This window comes from Mobula hypostoma, chromosome 3, assembly GCF_963921235.1.
Source record: "Mobula hypostoma chromosome 3, sMobHyp1.1, whole genome shotgun sequence".
Lineage (NCBI taxonomy): Eukaryota > Metazoa > Chordata > Chondrichthyes > Myliobatiformes > Myliobatidae > Mobula > Mobula hypostoma.
The window spans coordinates 14810589-14835331 of record NC_086099.1 but is presented as its reverse complement, the minus strand read 5'-3'; the positions used below and the strand labels follow the sequence as shown (position 1 = coordinate 14835331).

The 24743-nt window shown below is 40.5% G+C and overlaps 1 protein-coding gene across 7 annotated transcripts in view; it reads right to left on the bottom strand.

Annotated features, from left to right (window-relative positions):
- malt1 (MALT paracaspase 1) overlaps positions 1–24743 on the bottom strand; it is a 166084-nt gene that overhangs the window by 83695 nt on the left and 57646 nt on the right. For all 7 annotated transcript variants that reach the window (XR_010017337.1, XM_063042698.1, XM_063042703.1 and 4 more), the window contains 2 exons: positions 18786–18933; positions 1340–1518 (listed from right to left, as the gene is read on the bottom strand). Coding sequence is in view for 6 of the 7 variants with exons in the window: in XM_063042698.1 (XP_062898768.1) it covers positions 1340–1518; positions 18786–18933 (327 nt within the window). In the remaining variant the exon portion in view is untranslated. The remainder of the gene's footprint in view (positions 1–1339; positions 1519–18785; positions 18934–24743) is intronic.

Here is a 24743-nt window from a genome sequence, read left to right as displayed (position 1 = left end):
AGTGCTTGCATAAGTTTCTTAAGTGAACAAAATGTAAAGCTCCACACCTGTATCAAAAACAGCTTTTTCCATTCTCACTTGTAAAAAAGCACTCACACCTATTAGATGCAGAAAGGAAATTGTGGGATTACTACTTAGAATTTTTAGGGACACATTTTCGGCAAGTGATACTCCCAAAAGCCATGCAAACATGAAACACAAATGCTGGAATTCCAGAATAGCCCCACACAAAATACTGGCGGAACTCAGCAAGTCAGTCTGCATCTATGGAGAGGAATAAACAGTCGACATTTTGGGCCGAGATCCTTCATCAGTACTGAACCGTCGACTGTTTATTCATTTCCGTAGATATGGCCTCACCTACACATAGGAAAATCTACTTTAAATTCTTTACGAGGAGGTTACCAGGACACGAGGGTTTAAGTTACAGCGAGAGGTTAGACAGGCTAGGCCTTTAATCCTTGGAGAAGAAAAGGAGGAGTGATGTTATTAAAGTGTTTAAGATTATGAGAGGCAGAGATAAGGTGGACAGGTCTTTTCTCTAGGATAAGATGATCAAAACTAGGGTCATTGATCAAGGGTGAGAGGGGAAAGTTTCAAAAAAGACCTGAGAGGCAACGTTTTTACAACACAGTATACAGAATGAGCTGCCAGATGAATTGGCTGAGGATGACACAGTATTTTCATTTAAGAAGCGCTTAGATGGGTATATGGAGGAGTGGAGCTTTGGGGGAATGTGGACCAAACACAGGAAATTGGGATTAGAGGATTAAGGCATCGTGGTTGGCAAGGATTCATTGTGTCGAAAGACCACTATGCATGCTGTACGACCATAAGACAAGAACAGAATTAGGCCATTCAGCCCATTGTGTCTACTCCACCATTCCATTACGGCTGATTTGTTATCCCCCTCAACCCCATTCTCCTGCCTTATTCCCACAACTTCTGACATCCTTACTAATCAAAAATCCATCAACTTCCACTTTAAATACACCCAATGACTTGGTCTTCACAGCTGTCTGTGGCAACAATTCAACAGATTCATCAGCCTCTGGCTTAAAAAATTCCTCCTCAACTCTGTTCTAAAGGGATGTCCTGCTGCTCTGAGGCTGTGACTCCTGGTCCTAGACTCTCCCACTATCAGAAACATTCTCTCCATGTCCCCTCTATCCAGGCTTTTCAATATTCTATAGGCTCCAATGGACTCCCCACTGATCCAGGTGCAGGTAGATGAGACCAAGTCAGGCTGGACTGGTAGGGCCTGTTTCTGTGCTTTCTACTTGAGCAGATTCTTCACAAATTTAAATGGAGAATAAAGGCATTGGATTGTAATGTCTACCTTGTAATGCCTTTCAGAGCCATTGGTGACTGGTATGCCATTTCTCAGCCACTGATAACGTGGCATTGGGATGCCAATTGCAGTACATTCCAATATCAGTGTATCCCCGACCATCAGTCTCTGGGCTTGTGGCTGATTTATTATCTGGAGCCTGGCCTCATTGGAAAAAAATCTTCTTCCTGAAAAGAAAGCAATTTTATCATTATTGGCTGTTCACCAATCATGACTTTCAACTATAAATCGATCTGATAAAAAAAATAAATTTGCCTTATTTTACAGACATAGAGTAAAAACGTTTTGAGCAAGTCAGAGTGACGTGTTGGATGGCAGTGAAGGTCTGCTAAATATAAGCCTTCGAGATGACCACCACTAACAGCTTCTATAAGAAGCATTGTTGCAGGAAAGCAGCATCCATCATCAGGGTCCCTACCATGTTCTCATCTCATTGCTGCCATCAGGAAGGTATAGGGGCCTCAAGTCTCACAACACCAGGTTCAGGAACAGTTATTACCCTGCAACTATCAGGCTCCTGACCCAGCACGGATAACTTCACTCACCTCAATTCTGAACTGATTTCATAAGCTACAAACTCACTTTCAAGAAATTTACGACTCATGTTCTCAGTATTATTGATTTACCACTGCATAATTTGTCTTTTTTGCAGATTGACTGTTTGTCAGTCAATGTTTATGCAGCATCATCATCATTACGTGCCTTGTTGTACGATGTGGGCTATCAGAGTCTTATGACCATGATTGTTCTTGGCAATTTTTTCTAAAGAAGTGGTTTGTCATTGGCTTCTTCTGGGCAGTGTCTTCACAAGATGGGTGACCCCAGCCATTATCAATACTCTTCAGAGATTGTTTGTCTGGCATCAGTGGTCGCATAACCAGGACTTGTGATATGCACCAGCTGCTCATATGACCATCCACCATTTACTCTCAAGGCTTCATGTGACCCTGATAGGGAGGGTGGGGTGGGGGTTAAACAGGTGCTACACCTTCCCCAAGGGTTGACCTACAGGCTAGCAGAGAGAAGGAGCACTTTACACTTCCTTGAGTAGAGACATATCTCCACACCACCACCTAATTATGTCCCCTCATAATTAGTCATTTCTGTCCTGGGAAGAAGTCTTTTTCTGCCTTTTCTATCTGTACCTCTTAACATCCTTGCTTATGTATAATATTTCATAAACTTTATTGTATTTCTTTATTTTCCTGTACAATGCCTACAAGAAAATGAATCTCAAGGTAGTGTATGTTAAGATATATGTACTTCGATAATAAACTTTGTCTATTTGGTAGATATAGAATAAAAACCTTATGAGCAAACCAGAGCAACAGGTTGGGTGGCAGTGAATGTGTGCTAAAAAATATAACTCAGAGAAGACCATTATTAATGAGCTCTGAGACATAATGGATGAAGAGTAACCATGCTCTGATAGACTTCATATGAAAAACAGATTCCCCTTCCTCTTGCATAATCCATAAGACTATCGCACACTGGCGCAGAATTAGGCCATTTGGCCTCCTGATATTGCTCCACAATTCCATGGGCAACTTATTTTCCCTCTCAACCCTTTTGTCCTGCCTTGCCCTGACACCTTTGATGCCCTTACTAATCAAGAAGCTATTACCCTCCGCTTTAATTACCCTTCAGTGACTTGGCCTCCACAGCTATCTGTGACAATGTATTCCACAGATTTACTGCCCTTCAGCTAATGAAATTCCACCCCCCCCCCACATCTCTATTCCATCCATGTTTTCTGACGCTGTGCCCTCTGGTCCTACACTCCCCTCTACAGGAATCATCGTCTCCACATCCACTCTACTAGGTCTTTCATTATTTGATAGATTTCAATGAGATCCCCCCTCATTCTTCTAAACTCCAGTGAGTACAGGCCCAGAGCCATCAAACTCTCTTCATAGGTTCAACCTTTCATTCCCAGGATCATTCTCATGAACCTCGTGTGGACCCTCTCCAAAGCCAGCACATCCTTTCTTGGCACCCAGAATTGCTCACATGTGCTCACAACTACAACTGTAGTATGACAAATGCTTTATAAAGTCTCAGCAATACATCCTGGCTTTGATATCTAGTCCTCTTGAAACTATGCTAATCCTTAGGGTAACGGATGCTGCTTTGAAATATGACTAAAGTTACATTAACCATTACAAAGGAGCAAAAAGATTGGAGAAACAAGACACTGCAAATGCTGGAATCAAGAGCAAAATATGAGCTGCTGGAGATTTATGTCTTATGATGTAATGAAGGAGGTTGAGAGGTGAGATGATAGAGGCGTACAAGATGATAAGATCGAGTGGACAACAAAAATCTTTTTCCCAGGGTGGAGGTCAACATGAAAACTTCACATGCATTTTTGTAGAGGAATGCACATTATAGTTGTGCTACCCATGGCAACAGAGAGGCAAACTGTAATCCTCAAAGCACTGCAGAACCTCAACTTTGCACAGATTCAGCATGTCATCTAAAACTTTGACAAACTTTTAGAAACAGTATGCAGAGTGGAGAGTATCTTGGAAACACCAATGCACAAGAATAGAAAAGTCTGCACAATGTAATGGATATAGCCCAATCCTCACAGGAAAAACCCTCCCCACTAACTGAGCACATCTACAAGGTATGCTGCCACAAGAAAGCAGCATCCATCATCAAGGATCCTTTCTAGGCCACACCCTCTTTCCACTACTACCACTGGGAAGGAGATACAGTTGCCTTAGGTCCCATACCACCAGGTTCAGGAGCAGTTATTACCCCTCAACCATCAGGCTCCTGAACCAGCATGGATAACTTAACTCACCTCAACAGTGAACTGATTCCACAACCAATGGACTCACATTTAAGGTCTTTGCAACTCAAGTTCTCAGTATTATTTGTCTATTATTTATCATTTATTTTTTTAAATTTTTGTCGTATTTGCAGTTTGTCTTCTTTGTACATTGGTTATGAGTCTTCATTTGTCTGTAGTTTTTTTTATTGATTCTGTTGTTTTTTTTTGTTCTACTGTGAATGCCAACAAGAAAATGAATCTCAGGGTAGAGGGTAGTATATGGTGACATATACATATTTGCATAATAGATTTAATTTGAACTTTGAACTTAAAGTAGATATGTTACCAAACGAAGGACAGTTGCATATTATTTTACAATTGTCTAGACATCCTGTGAACAGACCACATCCCACTTCTGTGGTCCCACAGCCAGGACTGACTAGCTGGATGTCTCCTTAAAGATAAAGATTAGCTTGATTTGTCACGTGTACATAAAAACATAGAGTGAAATATATCAGTTTGTGTTAACAACTAATAGATTCTGAGGGTGTGCTGGCCATGTTTCCAGTGCCAGCTTAGCATGGCCATAACTCTCTAACCCTAATCATTAATCTCTGGACTGTGGAAGAAAACCAAAGTGCCTGGAAGAATCCCACATGGTCACAGGAAGAATGTACAAACTCCATACAGACAGTGGCAGGAATTGAACACCCTGCTGGCGATGTAAAGCAATTATGCTATCCACTGTGCTATTCTCCTCCAAAACGAGCACAACCTTGTCGTAGGAGACTTGCCTGCCTCAATGATCCGGAGAGCTTTGTTGGCTGGAGTCAGGGCTTTATGCTTTGGCTCTTGGAACAGTTATCCATACCAAACAGGTCAAAGGGTAGAGGCTAGACTAGAGTGGTCTGCCGGTCCTCCGGGTTTGGGGTTTCAGCTCAGGGATAACAACCCTGACTGGTCAAACAAAACTGTTACGGAAGCAGCAATGAAGAATCCTTCTACATCTGAGTGTGATGGTATTCCTGAGTCTCTTCCGAGACTTGCATGGCTGCCAGTAGTGAAAACCGAGAAGAAGCTATTGAGACAAGGAAGGAAGCCCTGAACATTGGCAAAAAAGAAGGACCTTCAATGCTGCCCTACACAACAGCGGTGAAACGGGTAGTAAGTAAATAAGTATGCTACCGTGCCATGTATCATACTGCTGACAGTTTGATCTGGATACTCAAGATCATGGACCACTATTGCACTGGTTCAGACACAGTGGAAAGGGTGTTTGCTTGTGACTCCAAAATAACGCTCTGGATTGATGATGCTACACATTTATTGTATCTGATGCCATGACAAACTTCACAAACGATTGAAAGGAGTAAAAGTGCTTTAATCAAACTCTACTGCCTTCAAGGTATTTTATCTTCCATGAACAAAATCCAGTGTTATCTACTATGTATCCATACAGAAGCAGCTCTTGGCTACGGTAGCAGCGGGTTAATTTATTGGTATTGTTGTGGAGTGTAAACCGACACTCTCTGAAGGCAACTGTAAAAAAATGTTCTTGTGCAATTCTTTTAGCTTATTTCAGATTTCCCTTGTGACTGGAGGACAAGTTAAAAGGCTTTCAATCAACTTCCTGACACCCAAGGCAAATGGTGCTCAAATTCTCCCTAAATCCAGTCCACATTTTGAAGACAAACATAAATACGCGGAGTTCTGAAGATGTTGGAAATCTTGAGCAAAACATACACACAAGATGCTGGGGGAACTCAAGTGAAAGAAAACTTTTATACCAATCCTGAAGAAGGGTCCGAAATAGCGACTGTTTACTCTTTTCCATGTAGATGCTGCCTGACCTGCTGAGTCCCTCCAGCATTTTGTGCGTGTTGCTTTGAATTTCCAGCATTGGCAGAACCTCTCTTTCTTTTTAAATCTTTTTATTGAGTAAGTATACAAAAAAGGTAAGCCATATAAACATTAATACAATGTTAAAGTATAATAAAATTCCAAAAGATATCAATACCAAAAAAAATACTACAAACAATGTAATTTAAACATAAGAAACCAAGATAACATAATAGTATACTAAATTTTATATATATCAATGGAAAAAAAAGAAAAAAAAACCCCCAAAAAAACCCACCGTGCAACTAACTAAAAGCAAGGCAAAGCAATGGGCTAACTTGAAACCAAACAGAGATAAACTTAAAATCACATCCTCAATCCCGACCTCGATTAAAAACAGTGAAAAAAAAACGAGAAGGGTAAATATTACATTAAATGAAAATATCGAATAAAAGGTCCCTAAATCTGTTCAAATTTAAATGAAGAATCATAAAGGTTACTTCTAATTTTCTCCAAATTCAAGCATAAAATCGTCTGAGAAAACCAAAAAAAGGTAGTTGGAGCATTAAGCTCTTTCCAATGTTGTAAAATACATCTTTTCGCCATTAAAGTAAGAAATGCAATCATTCTACGGGCTGAAGGGGAAAGATTACTAGAAATTTTAGGTAGTCCAAAGATAGCAGTAATAGGGTGAGGAGAGATATCTATATTTAATACCTTAGAAATAATATTGAAAATATCTCTCCAAAAAGTTTCCAAAGTAGGGCAAGACCAAAACATATGAGTTAAAGAGGCTATCTGCCCCGAACATCTATCACAGAAAGGATTAATATGCGAGTAAAAACGCGCTAACTTATCTTTGGACATATGTGCTCTATGAACCACTTTAAATTGAATTAGGGAATGTTTAGCACAAATAGAGGAAGTATTAACTAATTGTAAAATCTGCCCCCAATCATCCACAGAAATGGTAAGCCCCAATTCCTGTTCCCAATCTACCCTAATCTTATCAAATGGAGCTTTCCTAAGTTTCATAATAATATTATAAATCATAGCCGATGCACCTTTCTGACATGGATTGAGGTTAATTATCGAATCTAAAATATATGTAGGAGGAAGCATTGGAAAGGAAGAAAGTATAGTACTTAGGAAATTTCTAACTTGTAAATATCTAAAAAAATGTATTCTTGATAAGTTATATTTATTAGATAATTGTTCAAAAGACATAAGGGAACCATCTAAAAATAAATCCAAAAACCGTAAAATACCCTTAGTCTTCCAAGTTTGAAAAGCGCGATCCGTAAAAGAGGGAGGAAAAAATATGTTACCTAAAATAGGAATCGCTAACCCGAATTGATTAAGATCAAAAAATTTTCTGAATTGAAACCAAATGCGCAAAGCATATTTAACTATCGGGTTAGAGACCTGCTTAAGACGTTTCGAATCAAAAGGGAGAGAGGAGCCTAAAATAGAACCAAGTGTATAACCCTGAACAGATTGTAATTCCAATGCTACCCATTTAGGAATAGATAGTATGTCCTGGTCAAGTAACCAAAATTTCATATGTCGAATATTAATAACCCAATAATAGAATCTAAAGTTAGGTAATGCTAAACCTCCATCTCTCTTAGCTTTCTGTAAATGTATTTTACCCAGTCTCGGATTCTTATTCTGCCAAATAAATGAAGAAATTTTAGAGTCAACTTTATCAAAGAAAGATTTTGGAACGAAAATTGGTAATGCCTGAAACACATATAAAAATTTTGGCAAAAAGAACATCTTAACTGCATTAATACGACCAATCAAAGTTAAATATAAGGGAAACCATTTAGATGAAAGTTGAGTAATATGGTCTATTAATGGTAAAAAGTTCGTCTTAAATAAATCTTTGTATTTACAAGTAATTTTAATCCCAAGATATGAAAAATAATTATTAATCAATTTAAATGGAAATTTATAATTTAAGGGAAGATGTTTATTAATCGGAAAAAGTTCACTCTTACTAAGATTTAATTTATAACCTGAGAAAAGACCAAATTGTGCTAATAACTCTAAAACAGCAGGAATGGATTTCTCAGGATTAGAAATATATAAAAGTAAATCATCAGCATAGAGTGATAATTTATGGGACTTTAATCCCCGAGTTATCCCAGTAATATTTGAAGATTCTCGAATAGCAATTGCAAGAGGTTCTAATGCAATATCAAATAATAGGGGACTAAGAGGACAGCCTTGTCGAGTACCACGAAAGAGAGGAAAAAAAGGTGAGTTTAAAGAGTTAGTACGAACCGAGGCTACAGGGGAATGATATAACAGTTTAATCCAGGATATAAATTTCAAGCTAAAATTAAACATTTCAAGCACCTTAAATAAATAAGGCCATTCTACTCTATCAAAAGCTTTCTCGGCATCTAAAGAAATAACACACTCAGGAACATTTTGTGAAGGAGTATAAACAATATTTAACAATGTACGAATATTATAAAAAGAGTAACGACCTTTAATAAAACCCGTTTGGTCTTCCGAAATAATAGAAGGAAGTACTTTTTCTAGTCTATTTGCTAATAACTTAGAAAAAACTTTAGAATCAACATTTACTAAAGATATTGGTCTATAAGATGCGCATTGAGCAGGGTCTTTATCCTTCTTTAGTATTAGAGAAATTGATGCTCTATTAAAAGATTCAGGAAGTTTACCAAGTTTCAAAGAAGCCTCAAAAACCCTACAGAGCCAAGGAATCAATAAAGAAGCAAAACATTTATAAAATTCAACGGTAAACCCATCAGGGCCAGGAGCTTTCCCCAGATTCATAGAAAAAATAACATTCTTAATCTCATCCATTGTAATGGAAGTATCTAATAAAGAAGACATATCCTGTGAAATCTGAGGGAAGTCTAACTTATCTAAAAAATCATTCATATATTTAGAATCTCGAGGAGACTCTGATTGATATAAAGAAGAATAAAAATCACAAAAGGTTTGATTAATCCCCACATGATCCAGTATCAATCGATCATTTTGGTTATAAATCTGATTGATTTGAGATTTAACATAATTAGATTTCAATTGATTAGCCAGCAGCTTGCCAATTTTGTCACTGTGAACATAAAAGTCACTTCTTGTTTTCTTTAATTGGTTTACAATCGAGGACGAGAGTAGTAAACTGTGTTCCATTTGAAGTTCAGTTCTTTGTTTGTATAACTCCTCAGAAGGAGCCATAACATATTTCTTATCAATTTCTTTAATCTTGTCCACAATTGCCATCTCCTCCTGCTTCTGTTTCTTCCTCAAAGCAGCAGAATACGAAATAATCTGACCCCGAATATAGGCTTTAAAAGTGTCCCAAAGAGTGTTAACCGAAATATCTTCTGTATGGTTAATTGTAAAAAAAAACTCAATCTGTTCATTCATAAAATTAACAAAGTCCGAGTCCTGAAGCAACAGCGAATTAAAACGCCATTGTCTATTATTTGGTATATTGGCCATAATTTTAATAGAAAGCTTAAGTGGAGCATGATCCGAAATGGTTATAGAATCATAATCACATTTAATCACTGAAGGAATAAGACGAGAATCAATGAAAAAATAATCAATTCTTGAATAGGAATGATGAACATGTGAAAAGAAGGAAAAATCTTTTTCCTGAGGATGCAGAAAACGCCAAATGTCCGTCGACCCAGAATCAGAAAGGAAAAAATTAATCAAATTTGCAGATTTATTAGGTAAAGTCCGTAAAGGAGCTGAACGGTCCAAAGCTGGAGACAAACAGGTATTAAGATCTCCGCCCCAGATCAATGAAAACTCGTTCAAATTCGGAAACTGATCAAACAATGATTTATAAAATTCCGGACAATCCATATTAGGAGCATAAACATTAACCAAAACTACTTTTTTATTAAATAGTAAACCACTAACCAATAAAAATCTACCATTCGGATCAGAGATAATATCCTGTTGTATAAAAGTAACTGAGGAATCTATAAAAATAGAGACGCCTCGAATCTTAGCATTGGAGTTCGAATGAAATTGTTGTTCCTTCCAGAATTTGAAAAAACGTAGTCTGTCCCCCCTCCGTACATGGGTCTCTTGTAAAAATAAAATTTGTGCTTTAAGTCTCCGGAACACTTTAAAAACTTTTTTTCTTTTAATAGGATGATTAAGACCGTTAGTATTCCAGGAGACAAAATTAATAATAGACTCCATAAATCTTAAAGTCAACCCACAACAAGGAGGATTGACGATAGGCGCGACCCACAAACCCGGAGAGGAAACAGAACATACAAAAGATACCGGGAAAAAGGACGCAACCAGTACTTCAATAATGTATATAGCCCAAAGAGAAACAAACTAAAACGTGAAGCCCCTCCCACCACCCACCGCCCCAAGACCCCAAGGCAAAATCTAAAGCAGACCCGCCAGAAAGAAGCAAGCGCTAAAACTACCCCCATGACTTCCGGTATACGCTCCCTAAAAAAAAAGGTATAAATATGAAGAGGATCAGCTAATTGTAAAACAGTAAAAAAGTAAAAAAAAGGTAGCTCAATTAAAATACACACAGAACAGAACAAAAGCCAGAAAATATATATTAAAAGAAACCACAATAAACCTCAAACCCATAAATAAACACAGCAACAAGAAAAAATAAGATTATTGACATAAAGTGGTTATAAAAAGCAAAACAGAATAAAATTTTAAAAAACTACAAAATTTAAGGCCACACAGGAAATACGTAAGATGACAAAAAGGAAGTAACCACCCAGAATCCCCTGGGAAAAGAAAGAAATGACGCAGTTAAAAAGAAAGTTTAGCAACCATATTAAGAAATCAAAAATAAACTTTTCTGCCCAAATAGGGCACGAAAAAGTTAAAACCAACCAATTCACAGCCTCCGATCAACGGAGATAATTAAAAAAAAGCAATTAAGATGTTGAAGATGAAAGTTGATCCAGATAACTCTGGGCATCCGATGGAGAATCAAAAAAACGAAGGGCTCCATCTGACATGCAAATCCTTAGACGTGCAGGGTACAGCAGCGCTGGTCTTAAATCCATCTTATAGAATTCCGACATCACGGATCTGTAACGAACCCGTTGGTCCCAGATTGGTTTACTGAAATCTTCCACGAATCGGAACTTAAGATCCGAAAAATCAATGAAACCTTTAGATCGAGCGAATCGAAACAGTCTCTCCTTGTCTTGAAAGTAATGAAAACGTAAGATAACATGCCTAGGTCTATCTGACCTAGACGAGTATGATGGGATTCTGTGAACACGATGCAGAAGCGGTGGTTGGTCAGGAAATACAGTAGGGAATGCATCTTTTAAAAGTTGAGAAAAATACTTCATGGGGTTGTTAGATTCCACAGCTTCCCTCACCCCGATCATTCGTAAATTCTGCCGTCGCATTCTAGATTCCAAGTCAGAGTTTTTAAAAGTCAAAAAGTCAAGTTTCTTCTTCATTACATTAATTGTTTCTTCGATTTTCCCCATCTTAAGCTCACTTTGTTGCGCGAATTTTTGAAGATCAGATATAGCCGACTGATGTTCCGCAATAAATGTTTGCATCTTATCAATTGAATCGGCAATTTTCTGGAGATTAGTTGAGATTTCCGTATGAATCAGGTCTTTAACAGGGCCTGCAATTTCCGTACGAATCATCTCCCTAACAGAGGTTGAAATTTCCCTCTGAATTAACTCCGATATAGCTTTCAAAGTCACCGGTGATTCAGTCGGGGGGAGATCCGTAGCTTTCGGTTTAACCGGAGGTTTACCATCCTTGCCGTTTTTCCCGTTCTTAGACATAGCAGATCTAAGTATCATCCAGTTGTCGGAGAATTCAGTTTAATTCAAAGTATTGTAAGAATTGATGCCTTAATGGTTAATTAAAGTATAGCTGACCATAGAGAAAAAAAACTCAGAGGTAATGGAGCGAGTCAAGAACGCGACTTCACTCCATGAGCGCTACCGGAAGTCCCCCGGCAGAACCTCTCATGATTGAAACTTTTATACTGTTTCGTATAGTGTATTTGTGAGCACATGGATACGCCATTAGCATTCAAAGATTCAAAATTAATTTATTATCAAAGTATGTATGCAGTATACAACCCTGAGATTTATTTTCCCCACAAACAGCCAAGAAACAAAGAAAACATGGAACCTGTTCAAAGAAAAACATCAAGCCCCTCCCATGCACAGAAAATCACACAAATGGCTACACAAAAAAGAGTGAGAAAAGCAGAATATAAAACACAAAATTGAATGAGTCCAGGCATATTGAGTTAAGCTCATTATTTGTTATCTGCAGGCTGCCCCAATTCCTGAAATACAGCTCAATTACATTTCTTTCTAAGCCATTTATTATTACAACTGATACGGGAGAGTTAAGTGAAATAATTTAGAAGTGATTTATAAATTGATGCATTATTTAAATAGTTGTTCAAAAAAGTACTTGCATAATTTCATAATAAAGGCTTGTATAGTACAAGTTTGTTCTAAGTCAGGGGTGTCAAACTACCAGCCCGCGGGCCACATCCCGCCGATGAAGGAGTCCAATCCGGCCCTCGGGATGATTTGGGGAAAAAAAAGTATATTCACAACCATTTATTCTGTATCTGTACGGCAGCCGCTCTCTCTCCCACCGTTGTCTGTACTGCCTACTGTGCCGGCAGCTTGTTGTGTGTACTTAGAAAACAACAGGCGGCAGTTAACCACCCGCTGTGCATAAGCACCTACCACCCTGCACTGAAGACCACTAGGACTCCACTTACGTAGTCTGACACAGTATAAACACACAGAGTACTCAGGTAAGTAACACCTGTAGCAAGGCTGAGACTGTTTGCTGCTGTGGTTCAAAATGCTTTCCAAGAAAAGTTGACATCGAAGGTTGGATATTCAACGATAATTGGAAAGATCATTTTTTCCTTCTGTGAGGTCAACGGCAAACCTGTGTGTCTGATATGCTGGCAACAAGTGGCTGTGGCAAAAGAGTACAGTATCAAACGACACTATGAGACATCACACAGAGAAAAATATGACAAGTACGCAGGACAGCTCAGAACACAAAAGGTAAACGAGCTGGAAGCAGCTCTGAAAAAACAGCAATCAGTGTTCACCAAAAGTCGAGAGACTCATGATGGAGCTGTCAAGGCCAGCTATACTATTGCCAGCAAAATAGCTGCTGCGTCGAAGCCATACTCAGAGGGGGAATTCATCAAAGGATGCATGCTGATGGCAGCTGAGCTGGTGTGCCCTGAGAAGAGACAGGCTTTTGGTAATATCAGCTTGTCAAGAAATACTGTGGCAGAGAGAATCAGGGACCTTGCAGGAGATTTGAACGGTCAACTAAAAGACAAAGTGAAGTCATTTATTGCCTTCTCTATTGCAATTGAGGAGAGCACCGATGATGACCTGATGTAGCTCAAATGGGAATACTTATTCGTGATGTTGATGCATCTTTGACTGTCATTGAGGAGTTTGTGGAGATGGCGCCCATGACAAACACCACAATGGCGAACGACGTTTTCTCCAGCCTCGTCGAGGCCTGGGACAGACTGGGGGTTGACTGGAGTCACGCTGTCAGTGTGGCAACAGATGGCGCACCGTCCATGGTTGGGAAAAAGGCAGGTGTTGTTGTGAAACTCAGAGAGAACGTTCAGACAGAGAATCCAGAGCAGGAATTCTGGAAGTTTCATTGTATTACACACCAAAAGGCGTTATGTAGCAGGAGCCTGAAAATGGACAATGTCATGCATGTAGTAATCAAAACAGTTAATTTTATTAGAGCCAAGGGACTCAACCATCGGCAATTTGACACTCTTTAGTCTGAAAGTAATATTGGACACAGCCTATCCTACCACACTGAAGTCCGCTAGTTGAGCAGAGGGATTGTGCTCAAATGTTTTTTTCAATTATGTGTGGAAATTGGACTATTCATGAATGAGAAAGGGGAGCCAGAGCCAGTCTGGCTTTATGATCTTGCATTTTTGGTGGATATAAAAGAGCACTTAAATGTGCTTAATGTTAACATGCAAGGCCACAACAAACTTGTTACGGAACACTATGACAGCATTCGTGCCTTTCAAATTAAATTAGGCCTGTGGGAGATGCAACTATCACGGAGCAACCCAGCTCATTTCCCCTCTTTGCAGTCTGTGCGTGTCACTCATGGGAATAATGACAAGATGGGCAGGAACAAGGAGAAAATATCACAGCTGAAAAGAGAGTTTCAGAATCGTTTCCAAGTCTTCACTCAGCTCGAGAAGGAATTCTCACTATTTTGCTCGCCATTTGCTGTCAACGCAGCATCAGATGTGCTGGAGGAACTCCAAATGGAACTAATTGAAATTCAGTGTAACTCGGCTTTGAAATATAAATTTGAGACTGTGGGTCTGGACTCATTCTATCAGTACCTGGACCAAAGTACCCCAAGATGACAGACTTTGCCTCAAAGATCCTTTGCCTGTTCGGGACAACATATCTCTATGAGCAGGCATTCTCCATAATGAACATTAACAAATCCAAACTGCACTTGCAGCTGACACACAGACATCTAAGTGCATTATGAAAATCACAACTGCCCAGAAGCTGGTCCCTGATGTTGACAGGCTGGTTAAAGCCAAGAAATGTTAGGTGGCTGGAAGCAGCAAGTGAAAAATGAGTGACACTGTTCGATGCACAGTGACATGCAATCAAAATGCATTATGAAATATTGAGTGTCATAATATTGTGATTCATTCATCTTCTGACTATTCTATTATTGTAAATGTGATCACTTCAATAAAAATTAGAGGCTAACTGTGTTCATCGTCTGAATTTGATTGCTGGAAGCAGGCTAATAAAACATAGGTGCAATTGTGTAGCCTACATTTACAATTTGTTTCGTTAGATCTACATTTGTGTTTGCTAATGTTCGATTTCAAATGGTTTATTAATGGAAAGGGTGTGGCTCCTAAAACAATCTTAGCCAAAATAGCATCATTTTTTTTCTCTCTCATCACAACTTTCTTGTAGCCTACAACTGTAAGTTAATACCAATCATAAAAATAATGCTTGCTAGGCAATTTTCTTCATAAGAAACGAAATTCGTAAAGTGAAACACTTTGTAGTTATAGCAGAGACTGAGACACATGAGAGCAGGTTGAATAAACGAAGGCAACGAAAGCCATGGGAGCACGCGCGTGTGCACAACTGATCCGGCCCACATGAAGTCGCATTTTGCCCAGTCCGGCCCATGACCTAAAATGAGTTTGACAGCCCTGTCCTAAGTACTGTAGCTATGCAAGTTTGTTGCCTGATTTTGAGTGTTTCAGTTATAAGGCAAGTCTAGAGAAGTTATTAATCATAAATATAAGAGATTTTGCAGCTGCTGGAAATCCAGAGCAACACACACAAAATGCTGAAAGGACTCAGTGGGTCGGGCAGCATCTATGGAGAGAAATAAATATCTCAGCCTTGATGAAAAGTTTTGTCCTGAACCATTGGCTGTTTATTCCTCTCTATTGGTACTGCCTTACCTGCTGAGTTCTTCCAGCATTCAAGATTCAGAATAGTTTAATGTTATTTCCAGTACACAAGTATAAAGAGAATGAAATAATTGTTGCTCTGGGAACCAATGCCGCATAAATAAACACAATAAATATAAAAGCAAACGTATAAAACACAATGTACATTGTGCGAAAGTCTCAGGTACCCTAGCTATATATATGTGCCCAAGTCTTTTGCACATATTATATCTTTCCAGTTAACAAAAATAACACTTAATACTACTGAGCTAATACAAAGTTGAGTACTCTCATTTTTGTTCCCAACCACCTTCCTATTTTAACCAAAATACAGTACTGTTCAGTGTGGACTAGTAAGTGTTGAGTGTGCATTTTGAGTGTGTTGCTCTGGTGAAGTTGGAATTGATTTCACTGGAGCAGGGCATTCTGAAGAGTGCCTTGATGAAGATATACACAATTATAGTGAAGACAGCAGAATTTTTTTTCCTTGGTGAGGTGTTTAAGAGGACGTAGGTATAATAAAGGGAAATAGACAAATAGAGAGGATCTGAAAGGGAATTTTTCTCCACTCAGAGTGAAACATATTGCCTGAAGAGTCGGTTGATGCTACCATTGTTGAAGATGTTCTTGGATCATCTTCCGTTAGTTATGCTATGGGTCATGGGTAAAGATTGAAAAGTGAAATATTTAAGGGGATCCTGAGGGGGGAGCATTTTCACTCAAGAGTGAGAGTGTGGAATGAGATGACAGTGGAACTTGTAGATGCAAACACGATTTGAAAATTTAAAGGAAGATTGGATAGGTACAGTGCTTATAAGAAGTATTCACGACCCCCCCCCGCTTGGAAATGTTCATGTTTTATTGTTTTACAACGTTGAATTGCAATTAATTTAATTTGCCTTTTTTGACACTGATTAACAGAAAAAGACTCTTTGGTGTCAAAGTGAAAATGCTACAAAGTGATCAAATTAATTACAAATATAAAACACAAAATAATTGATTGCATCAATATTTACCTCCTTTTATAAGACACTCCAAATCATCACTGATGCAGCCAATTAGTTTTAGAAGTCACATAATTAGCTAAGGTGTCCTAGCTATATATATAAACCTGTGTGCAGTCAAGGTGTTTCAAATGATTTAGTAAAAATACACCTGTACTTGGAAGGTCCAACTGCTGGTGAGTCAGTCTCCTGACAAAACTACACCATGAAGACAAAAGAATACTCCAAGCAACTCCACGAAAAGGTTATTGAGAAGCACAAATCAGGAGATGGATACAAGAAAATTTCCAAGTCACTGAATATTCCTTGGAGTACAATTAAGTCAATCATCAAGAAATGTAAAGAATATGGCACAGCTGTAAATCTGTCTAGAGCAGGCTGTCCTCAAAAACTGAGTGACCATGCAAGAAGGGAGCTAGTGAGGGAGGTCACCAGGAGACCTATGACAACTCTGGAGGACTTAGAAACTTCAGTGGCTGAGACGGCAGAGGCTGCCGTCTATTGCCTTGGTCCTTCACCAGTCACGGCTTTATGGGAGAGTGGCAAAGAGAAAGCCACTGTTGAAAAAACTCACATGAAATCTCAACTACAGTTTGTCAGAAGACTGTAGGAGACGCTGAAATCAGCAGAAGCAGGTTCTTTGGTCTGATGAAACCAAAATTGAGCGTTTAGGCCATCAGACTAAATGCTATGTTTGGCATAAGCCAAACACCGCACATCATCAAGAACACACCATCCCTACTGTGACGCATAGTGGTGGCTGCATCAGGCTGTGGGGATGCTTCACTGCAGCAGGCTCTGGAAGGCTTGTGAAGGTAGAAGGTAAAATGTATGCAGCAAAATATAGGGAAATCCTGGAGGAAAACCTGATGCAGACTGCAAGAGAACTGTGACTTAGGAGAAGATTTGTTTTCCTGCAAGACAATGACCCCAAGCATAATGTCAAAGCTACACAGGAATGGCTTAAAAACAGCAAAGTTAATGTCCTGGAGTGGCTCAGAGTCCAGATCTCAATCCAACTGAGAATTTGTAGCTGAACTTGAACAGGGGTGATCACTCACCCCCATGCAATCTGACAGAGCCTGAGCAGTTTTGTAAAGAATAAGGAACAATTGCAGTACCCAGATGTGCAAAGCTGATAGGGACCTATCCACACAGACTCAAGGCTGTACTTGCTGCCAAATGTGCATCTACTAAATACCGACATGAAGAGGGTGAGTGATTATGCAATCAATTATTTTGTGTTTAATAATTGTAATAAATTTAGATCAATTTGGAGAAATTTGTTTTCACTTTGATACAAAAGAGTCTTTTCTGTTGATCAGAGTCAAAAAAGCCAAATTAAATCCACTGTGATTTAATGTTGTAAACTTCCAAGAGGGATGAATACTTTTTATAGGCACCATACATAGACGGGAAGGGAATGAAGGGCTATGGTCTGTGTACGGGTCAATGGGACTAGGCAGAATAATGGTTTGTATGGACTAGATTCATCAAAGGACCTGTAGATTTGTGTGACTCTTTAACTGTTCTCCACCATTCACTACTTACTCTCATCTGATCCACGCAGCTCTCTTCCACTGCTGTAACTCTTTGCAGGCCGAGACCTCCTCAGTCAGTAATCATTTTCCATACACAGTGCTCTGCACTTACAAGCTGAACCCCCAAGTGAAGCGCTGTGCAATTCTCAGAACTGACACATGACACTTAATACTTACAATGAATCATATCTCGGATAAGTGGATGTGGAGAGGATGCTTCCTATACTGGGGAGTCTAGGACCAGAGTGCACAGCCTCAGAATATAACGATGTTCCTTTAGAACAGAGGTGAGGAGGGATTTCTTTAGCCAGAAGGTGGTGAATCTGGAATTCATTGCCACAGATGGCTGTGGAGGCCAAGTATATTTAAAGCGGAGATTGAAAGATTCTTCATGAGTAAAGGCGTCAAAGGTTATGGGGAGAAGGCTTGAAAATAAATCACTCATGATTCACTGCTGCCCAGTCCCAATGGGCTGAATAGCCTAATTCTGCTTCTATATTTTATGGTCTTTCACTGGTGGAGGTTGGTGAGCTCTGGATTAGTCAGGGTGTCAAAGGTTACAGGGGGAAGGCAGGAGAATGGGGTTGAGAGGGATAATGAATCAGCCATGATGGAATGTAGGAGAAGACTTGATGAGCCAAATGGCTTAAATCTGCTCTTATGTATTATGGTCTTTGTGTTTTTAAACCATTCCTCTTTCAGCAACAGAGTATGGAATATTTTACATTGTACGTTCTACAGCAAATGAAAGTTTACAGCAGACGTAACTCACCGCAAGCAGCACTGAAGTTATAAACCTCCAGCTGGGCCCAGAGGCTGAATTCAAAGAAGCAGCCACTGTTCACTCTGCAGATGTACCATCCTGTATCAGTTATACTGACTGGATTGATCACAAGCTCTGGAGAGTTACCATTTGGAACCTGTTTGTCAACAAAAACATATTATTAGATAATTAAGTATTTCCAAAAGTATCAATTAAAGAAACATTTCTGTCAAGTCAAATCAAATCAGTGAGGATTGTAGTGGATGAAGTCTGAGAGTGTGGCCATGATTTGGGGGCCAATGTAGCGTACCCACAACTTACTAACCTATACACCTTTGGACTGTGGGAGGAAACCAGGGCACCCGGAGGGAACATATGCAGACATGGGGAGAATGTACAAACTCCTGCCAGACTGCGGCGAGAATCACTCTCCAGTCGGTGGCCCCTGGCTCTGTAAATGGCTGTGCTAACCGCCACGCTGCTGTGCTGCCCTGGCACTGTGCTGATTTACAGAATGAGGATGTTACAAGCAAGGCCAGCATTAATTGCCCATGTTAAGGAGTCAATGAACAGCCTCCTCGAATTGCTGTAGGTCTACCTCTGAAGGTGGGATCTGGGTTTTGGACTTAGTGATGACAGAAGCCATGGTAAAATATTCACGTCTCAATGACACGTTTGTTGGAGGAAAACCTGCAAGAGGAGGTGTTCCCAGCCTCCTCCTACCTTTGTTCCTCTTGGTAGTAGAAGCCACAGATTTGAGAACCATCATGAGTGAAGCCCAAACAAGTAGTGGCTGTGCATTTTATAAATTGTACTCCGCACGTCCTGGTGATGTTCATGGTGGAAGGGCTGGTGACAATTTAGTGGGCTGTCGTACCACCGATGGTATGGAGCTTCTCAAGTGTTGGTGGAGCTACACTCAGCCACGCAGGTGGAGAGTCCTCTATTAACTTCTCAACTTGGTCTTGTAGATGGTACAACAGCTTGGAGCAACAGGAAGTGAAATATCCTCAGGGTGGATGAGCAACACCTTATATTCCACCGGGGTAGCCCTCCATCTTGGTGGCATGTATATCAATCTCTCCTTCCAGTAAAAAAAGTTCCCTCCTCCTCCCCTCTTCTTCCATTCTCCTCTCAGGCCTCTTTCTTTTATTCACCTGCCTATCAGCTCCCCCAGGTCCCCTCCTCCTTCCCATTCTCTTGTGCTCCACTCTCTTCTCCGATTAGATTCCTTCCTCTATACCTTTCCCAACCACCTGGCTTCACCTATCACCTTCTAGCTATTGTCCTTCCCCTCCCTGTACCTTTTTACTCTGCCATCTTCCCCCTTCCTTCCCTCGTGAAGGGCCTCAGCCCGAAACGTGTGTGTGTGTGTGAGAGAGAGTGTGTGTGTGAGTGAGAGTGTGTGTGTGTGTGTGTTTGAGAGTGTGTGTGTGTGTGAGAGAGAGTGTGTGTGTGAGTGAGAGTGTGTGTGTGTGTGTGTTTGAGAGTGTGTGTGTGTGTGAGAGAGAGAGAGAGTGTGTGTGTGTGTGTGTGTGTGTGTGTAGGTGAGAGTGTGTGTGTGAACGTGTGTGTGTGAGTGAGAGTGTGTGTGAGAGAGAGTGTGTGTCTGTGTGTGTGTGAGTGTGAGAGAGAGTGTGTGTGTGAGTGAGAGTGTGTGTGTCAGTGAGAGTGTGTGTGTGTGTGAGAGAGTGTGTGTGTGTGTGTGTGTGTGTGTGTGTGTGTGTGTGTGTGTGTCTGTGTGTGTGTGTCTGTGTCTGTGTGGGTGAGAGTGTGTGTATGTGTGCGTGTGTGTGTGTGTGTGTTGCTGTGAAACACTTGTGGTTATGTCCCTACCTCTGGTCACCATCCACTTTTTTTTATTAATCGCTATTTCACAATATTCCCAATTAAAAATTGCCAATACCAACATACTGTCTTACCAAGTTCCAACATGAGTTCCTTTATTTAATATTACACAAGATATGCTGGTAGATTCTGGGATGACCAGAAATACCATTACACATTTATTTTAAGAAGTTTTTCACTGTACTGAACATTCATATTAACAACCTGCGTTATAAGGAGAGAATCGAAAGATATTTGCTTCCTGGAATGGAATGCCTGGTAGGGAGGAGGAAGGGGAGGGGTTGGTGTATGACTTTAAACAAAGTGAGAAAATGGAACTACTAAAATTAAGCTGTGGGCAGACGGCAAATTGTCACAGAATAAAAGTTGCATTTTAATTTTGGGTTCCAACACGTTCAAACAAAAGCAATTTAGACTCTCATAAAAATAATATTCTAGCATAACAGGAATTATGACCTATTCAAGGGCAACAGAGTACACTTAGACCAGCGGTCTCCAACCACCAGGCCGCGGACCGGTACTGGGCCACAAAGCATGTGCTACCGGGCTGCGAGGAAACGATATCATTTGGCGATACGAGTCAGCTGCACCTTTCCTCATTCCCTGTCACGCCCACTGTTGAGCTTGAACGCATGTGAGATCATTACCAGCGCGTCATCCATGTCAGCGCGGGAAGGAGATCAACTCCCTGAGCTTGCAAATGATGACGGGCTGAAAAGTATGTTTGACATAACATCTCTGCCGGCATTCTGGATCAAAGTCAAGGCTGAATATCCTGAGACAGCCACGAAAGCACTGAAAATGTTGCTTCCATTTCCAACATATCTCTGCAATGAATGCAACGAAAACTAAATTGCGGAATAGACTGGACATAAGGAACCCCCTTTGAGTATTGCTGTCTCCCATCACTCCTCAATCGGACCGTCTTATTGCAGGGAAACAAGCCCAGGGCTCCCACTGATTCAGCGATATTGGTGTGTTGCAATGATTTTATATGTTCATACGGGGAAAATATGTGCTGTATGTTTAATATCCAAACATTACTTAAAATATTATGATGCTATTGACTTACTTATATAACCATATAACAATTACAGCACGGAAACAGGCCATCTCTGCCCTTCTAGTCCGTGCCGAACGCTACTCTCATCTAGTCCCATCGACCTGCACTCAGCCTATAAGCCTCCATTCCTTTCCTGTCCACATACCTATCCAATTTTTCTTTGAATGATAATATCAAACCTGCTTCTGCCACCTCTACTGGAAGTTCATTCAACAGTTCAAGCTCCCCTGTCCTCCCCTGATAATTGACTTATCACTATATTCATGCGAGGAAAATATGCGCTGTGTGTTTAATATTAAATTCGTTAGAATTTAGAAACAAAATTGAGCGTATTAGCCACTAAGAGAAAAACAATTCTGGATTCGGTGTTGTGTAATGAACCAGATTTGATTAGGGAGCTTAAGCATATATAAAGATATATCAATATTAAAAGAGAGGCAAGAGTAGATATTGGACTGCTGGAAAATGGCACTGGAGAGGTAGTAATGGGAGCCAAAGAAATGGCGGATGAACTTAATAAGTATGTTACATCAGTCTTCAAGGTAGAATACACTCTAAGTGCACCAGAAATTCGAGAGTGTCACGAGGCAGAGTGAGTGTCATTGCTATTACTAAAGAGAATGTGCTTGGAAAGCTGAAAATTTCCCAGATTGACCTCAACCTAGGGTTCTGAAAGTGGTAACTGAAGAGATTATGGAGGCATCAATACAGATCTTTCAAAAATCATTAGATTCTGGAATAGTTCCAGAAATCCTGGAAAATTCCAAATATCACTCCACTCCTTAAGAATGGAGGGAGGCAGATGAAAGGAAACTATAAGCCAGCCAACCTCAATAACTATCAACCACTGGCACTTATATGCAGTGATGAAGGTGTTTTGAGAGGCTAGTGATGAAACAAATCAGCTCCTGCCTGCGAAGCAAGTTGGATCTTCTCCAATTTGCCGACAAGCACAACAGTCCTCAGCAAATGTCATTTCATTGACCTTTCACTCAATGCCACAACATTTGGACAATGAAGATGCATACATCAGGATGCTCTTTTTTGAATACAGCTCAATACTATCATCCCCTCAAAACTCACCAATACGCTTCAAGACCTTGGCCTCAAAGCCTCTTTGCGCAACTTGATCCTCAATTTCCTCACTTGCAGTTAGTTAGTTCGGATTGGCAACAACATTCGCTCCACAATCTCAATCAGCACAGGTGCACCGCAGGCCTGTGTGCTTAGCCCCCTGCTCTACTCACTTTATCCTTATCACTGTGTGGCTAAGCACAGCTCCAATGCCATATTCAAGTTTGCTGTTGTAGGCCAAGTCCAAGGTGACAAATCAGCATATAAGACCATACGACAAAGGAGCAGAAGTCGGCCATTCGGCCCATCGAGTCTGCTCCGCCATTTTATCATGAGCTGATCCATTCTCCCATTTAGTCCCACTCCCCCGCCTTCTCACCATAACCTTTGATGCCCTGGCTACTCAGATACCTATCAATCTCTGCCTTAAATACACCCAATGACTTGGCCTCCACTGCCGCCCGTGGCAACAAATTCCATAGATTCACCGCCCTCTGACTAAAACAATTTCTTTGCATTTCTGTTCTGAAAGGGCGCCCTTCAATCCTTAAGTCATGCCCTCTCGTACTAGACTCCCCCATCACGGGAAACAACTTTGCCACATCCACTCTGTCCATGCCTTTTAACATTTGAAATGTTTCTATGAGGTCTCCCCTCATTCTTCTGAACTCCAAGGAATACAGTCCGATATAGGAAGGAGACTGAATATCAGGCTGAGTACTGCCACATCAACAACCATTCACTCAGTCAGCAAGACGAAGGAGATGATTATTGACTTCAGGAGGATGAAACTGCAGGTGGATAGGATCAGTAACTTAAAATTCCTCAGTGTTATCATTTCAGAGGACCTGCCATGGGCCTGGCACATAAGTGCAATTACAAAGAAAGCACAGCAGTGCCTCTACTTTGTTAGGAGTCTGCAAAGATTCAGCATGAGATCTATAACTTTGACTAACTTTTATACTGGAGATATGTGTTGGAGAGTATATTGACTGGCTGCATCAAAGCTTGGTATGGAAACACCAATGCCCCTGGACATAAAGGCCTGCAATTATAGCTCAGCCCATCAAGGGTAAAGTCCTCCCCACCATTGCTGCAGGAAAGCAGTGTCAATCGTCAGGGACCCCCACCACCCAGGTCATGCCTTCAAAGTTCAAAGTAAAATTTATTATCAGAGTACATACATATCACCAAATACAACCCTGGGGTACTTTTCCCTGTGAGCTTACTTAGAAAATCTATAGAACAGTAACCATAGGTTTTTTCTTGCTACTGCCATTGGGAGCCTCAGTACTCACACCACCTCAGTCGTCAGACTCCTGAACCAGAGGCCTGTGGTAGTCAAGTCACCGGGTATATTCAAAGTGGAGGTTGATAGGTTCTTGATCAGTCAAGAACCTATCAAAGGTTACGGAAAGAAGGCAGGAGAATGGGGTTGAGAGTGATAATGAATCAGTTATGATGGAATGGTGGAGCAGATTCTTCAGGCCAATTCTGCTCCTACGTCTTACGGTCTAAACACTGGAACTCCCTGTCCAAGATCTCTGATGGTGCGGCACAGTAGCAAATCAGATAGCTTTACTCTATTACAGCATTAGCGGCCGGGGATCAACTCCTGCTGCTGTCTGCAAGGAGTTTCTGCGTTCTCTCTGTGACCTTGTGGGTTTCTTCCAAGTGCTCTTGTTTCCTCCCACATCCTATAGACATGCCGGTTATTAGTTAAGAGCTCACATGAGTGTAATTGGGTCGCAAAACTCAATGGGCCTAATGGGCTTTTTACTGTGCTGTATCTCCAAATAAAATATTAAATAATTCCTCTGGAAAGACTCAAGTGCTTCGAGGCAGTACCTCATTATTACCTTCCCAAGGGCAATAAGAATGGTAAAAGAACATGGCGTTGTCAGTCTCTACCAAAGGAGTTGAAAGGTGCTCCTTCCCTCTGTTAGTCTGCAGGTCACCCTTGGGCAAGGTGTAGCACCCAA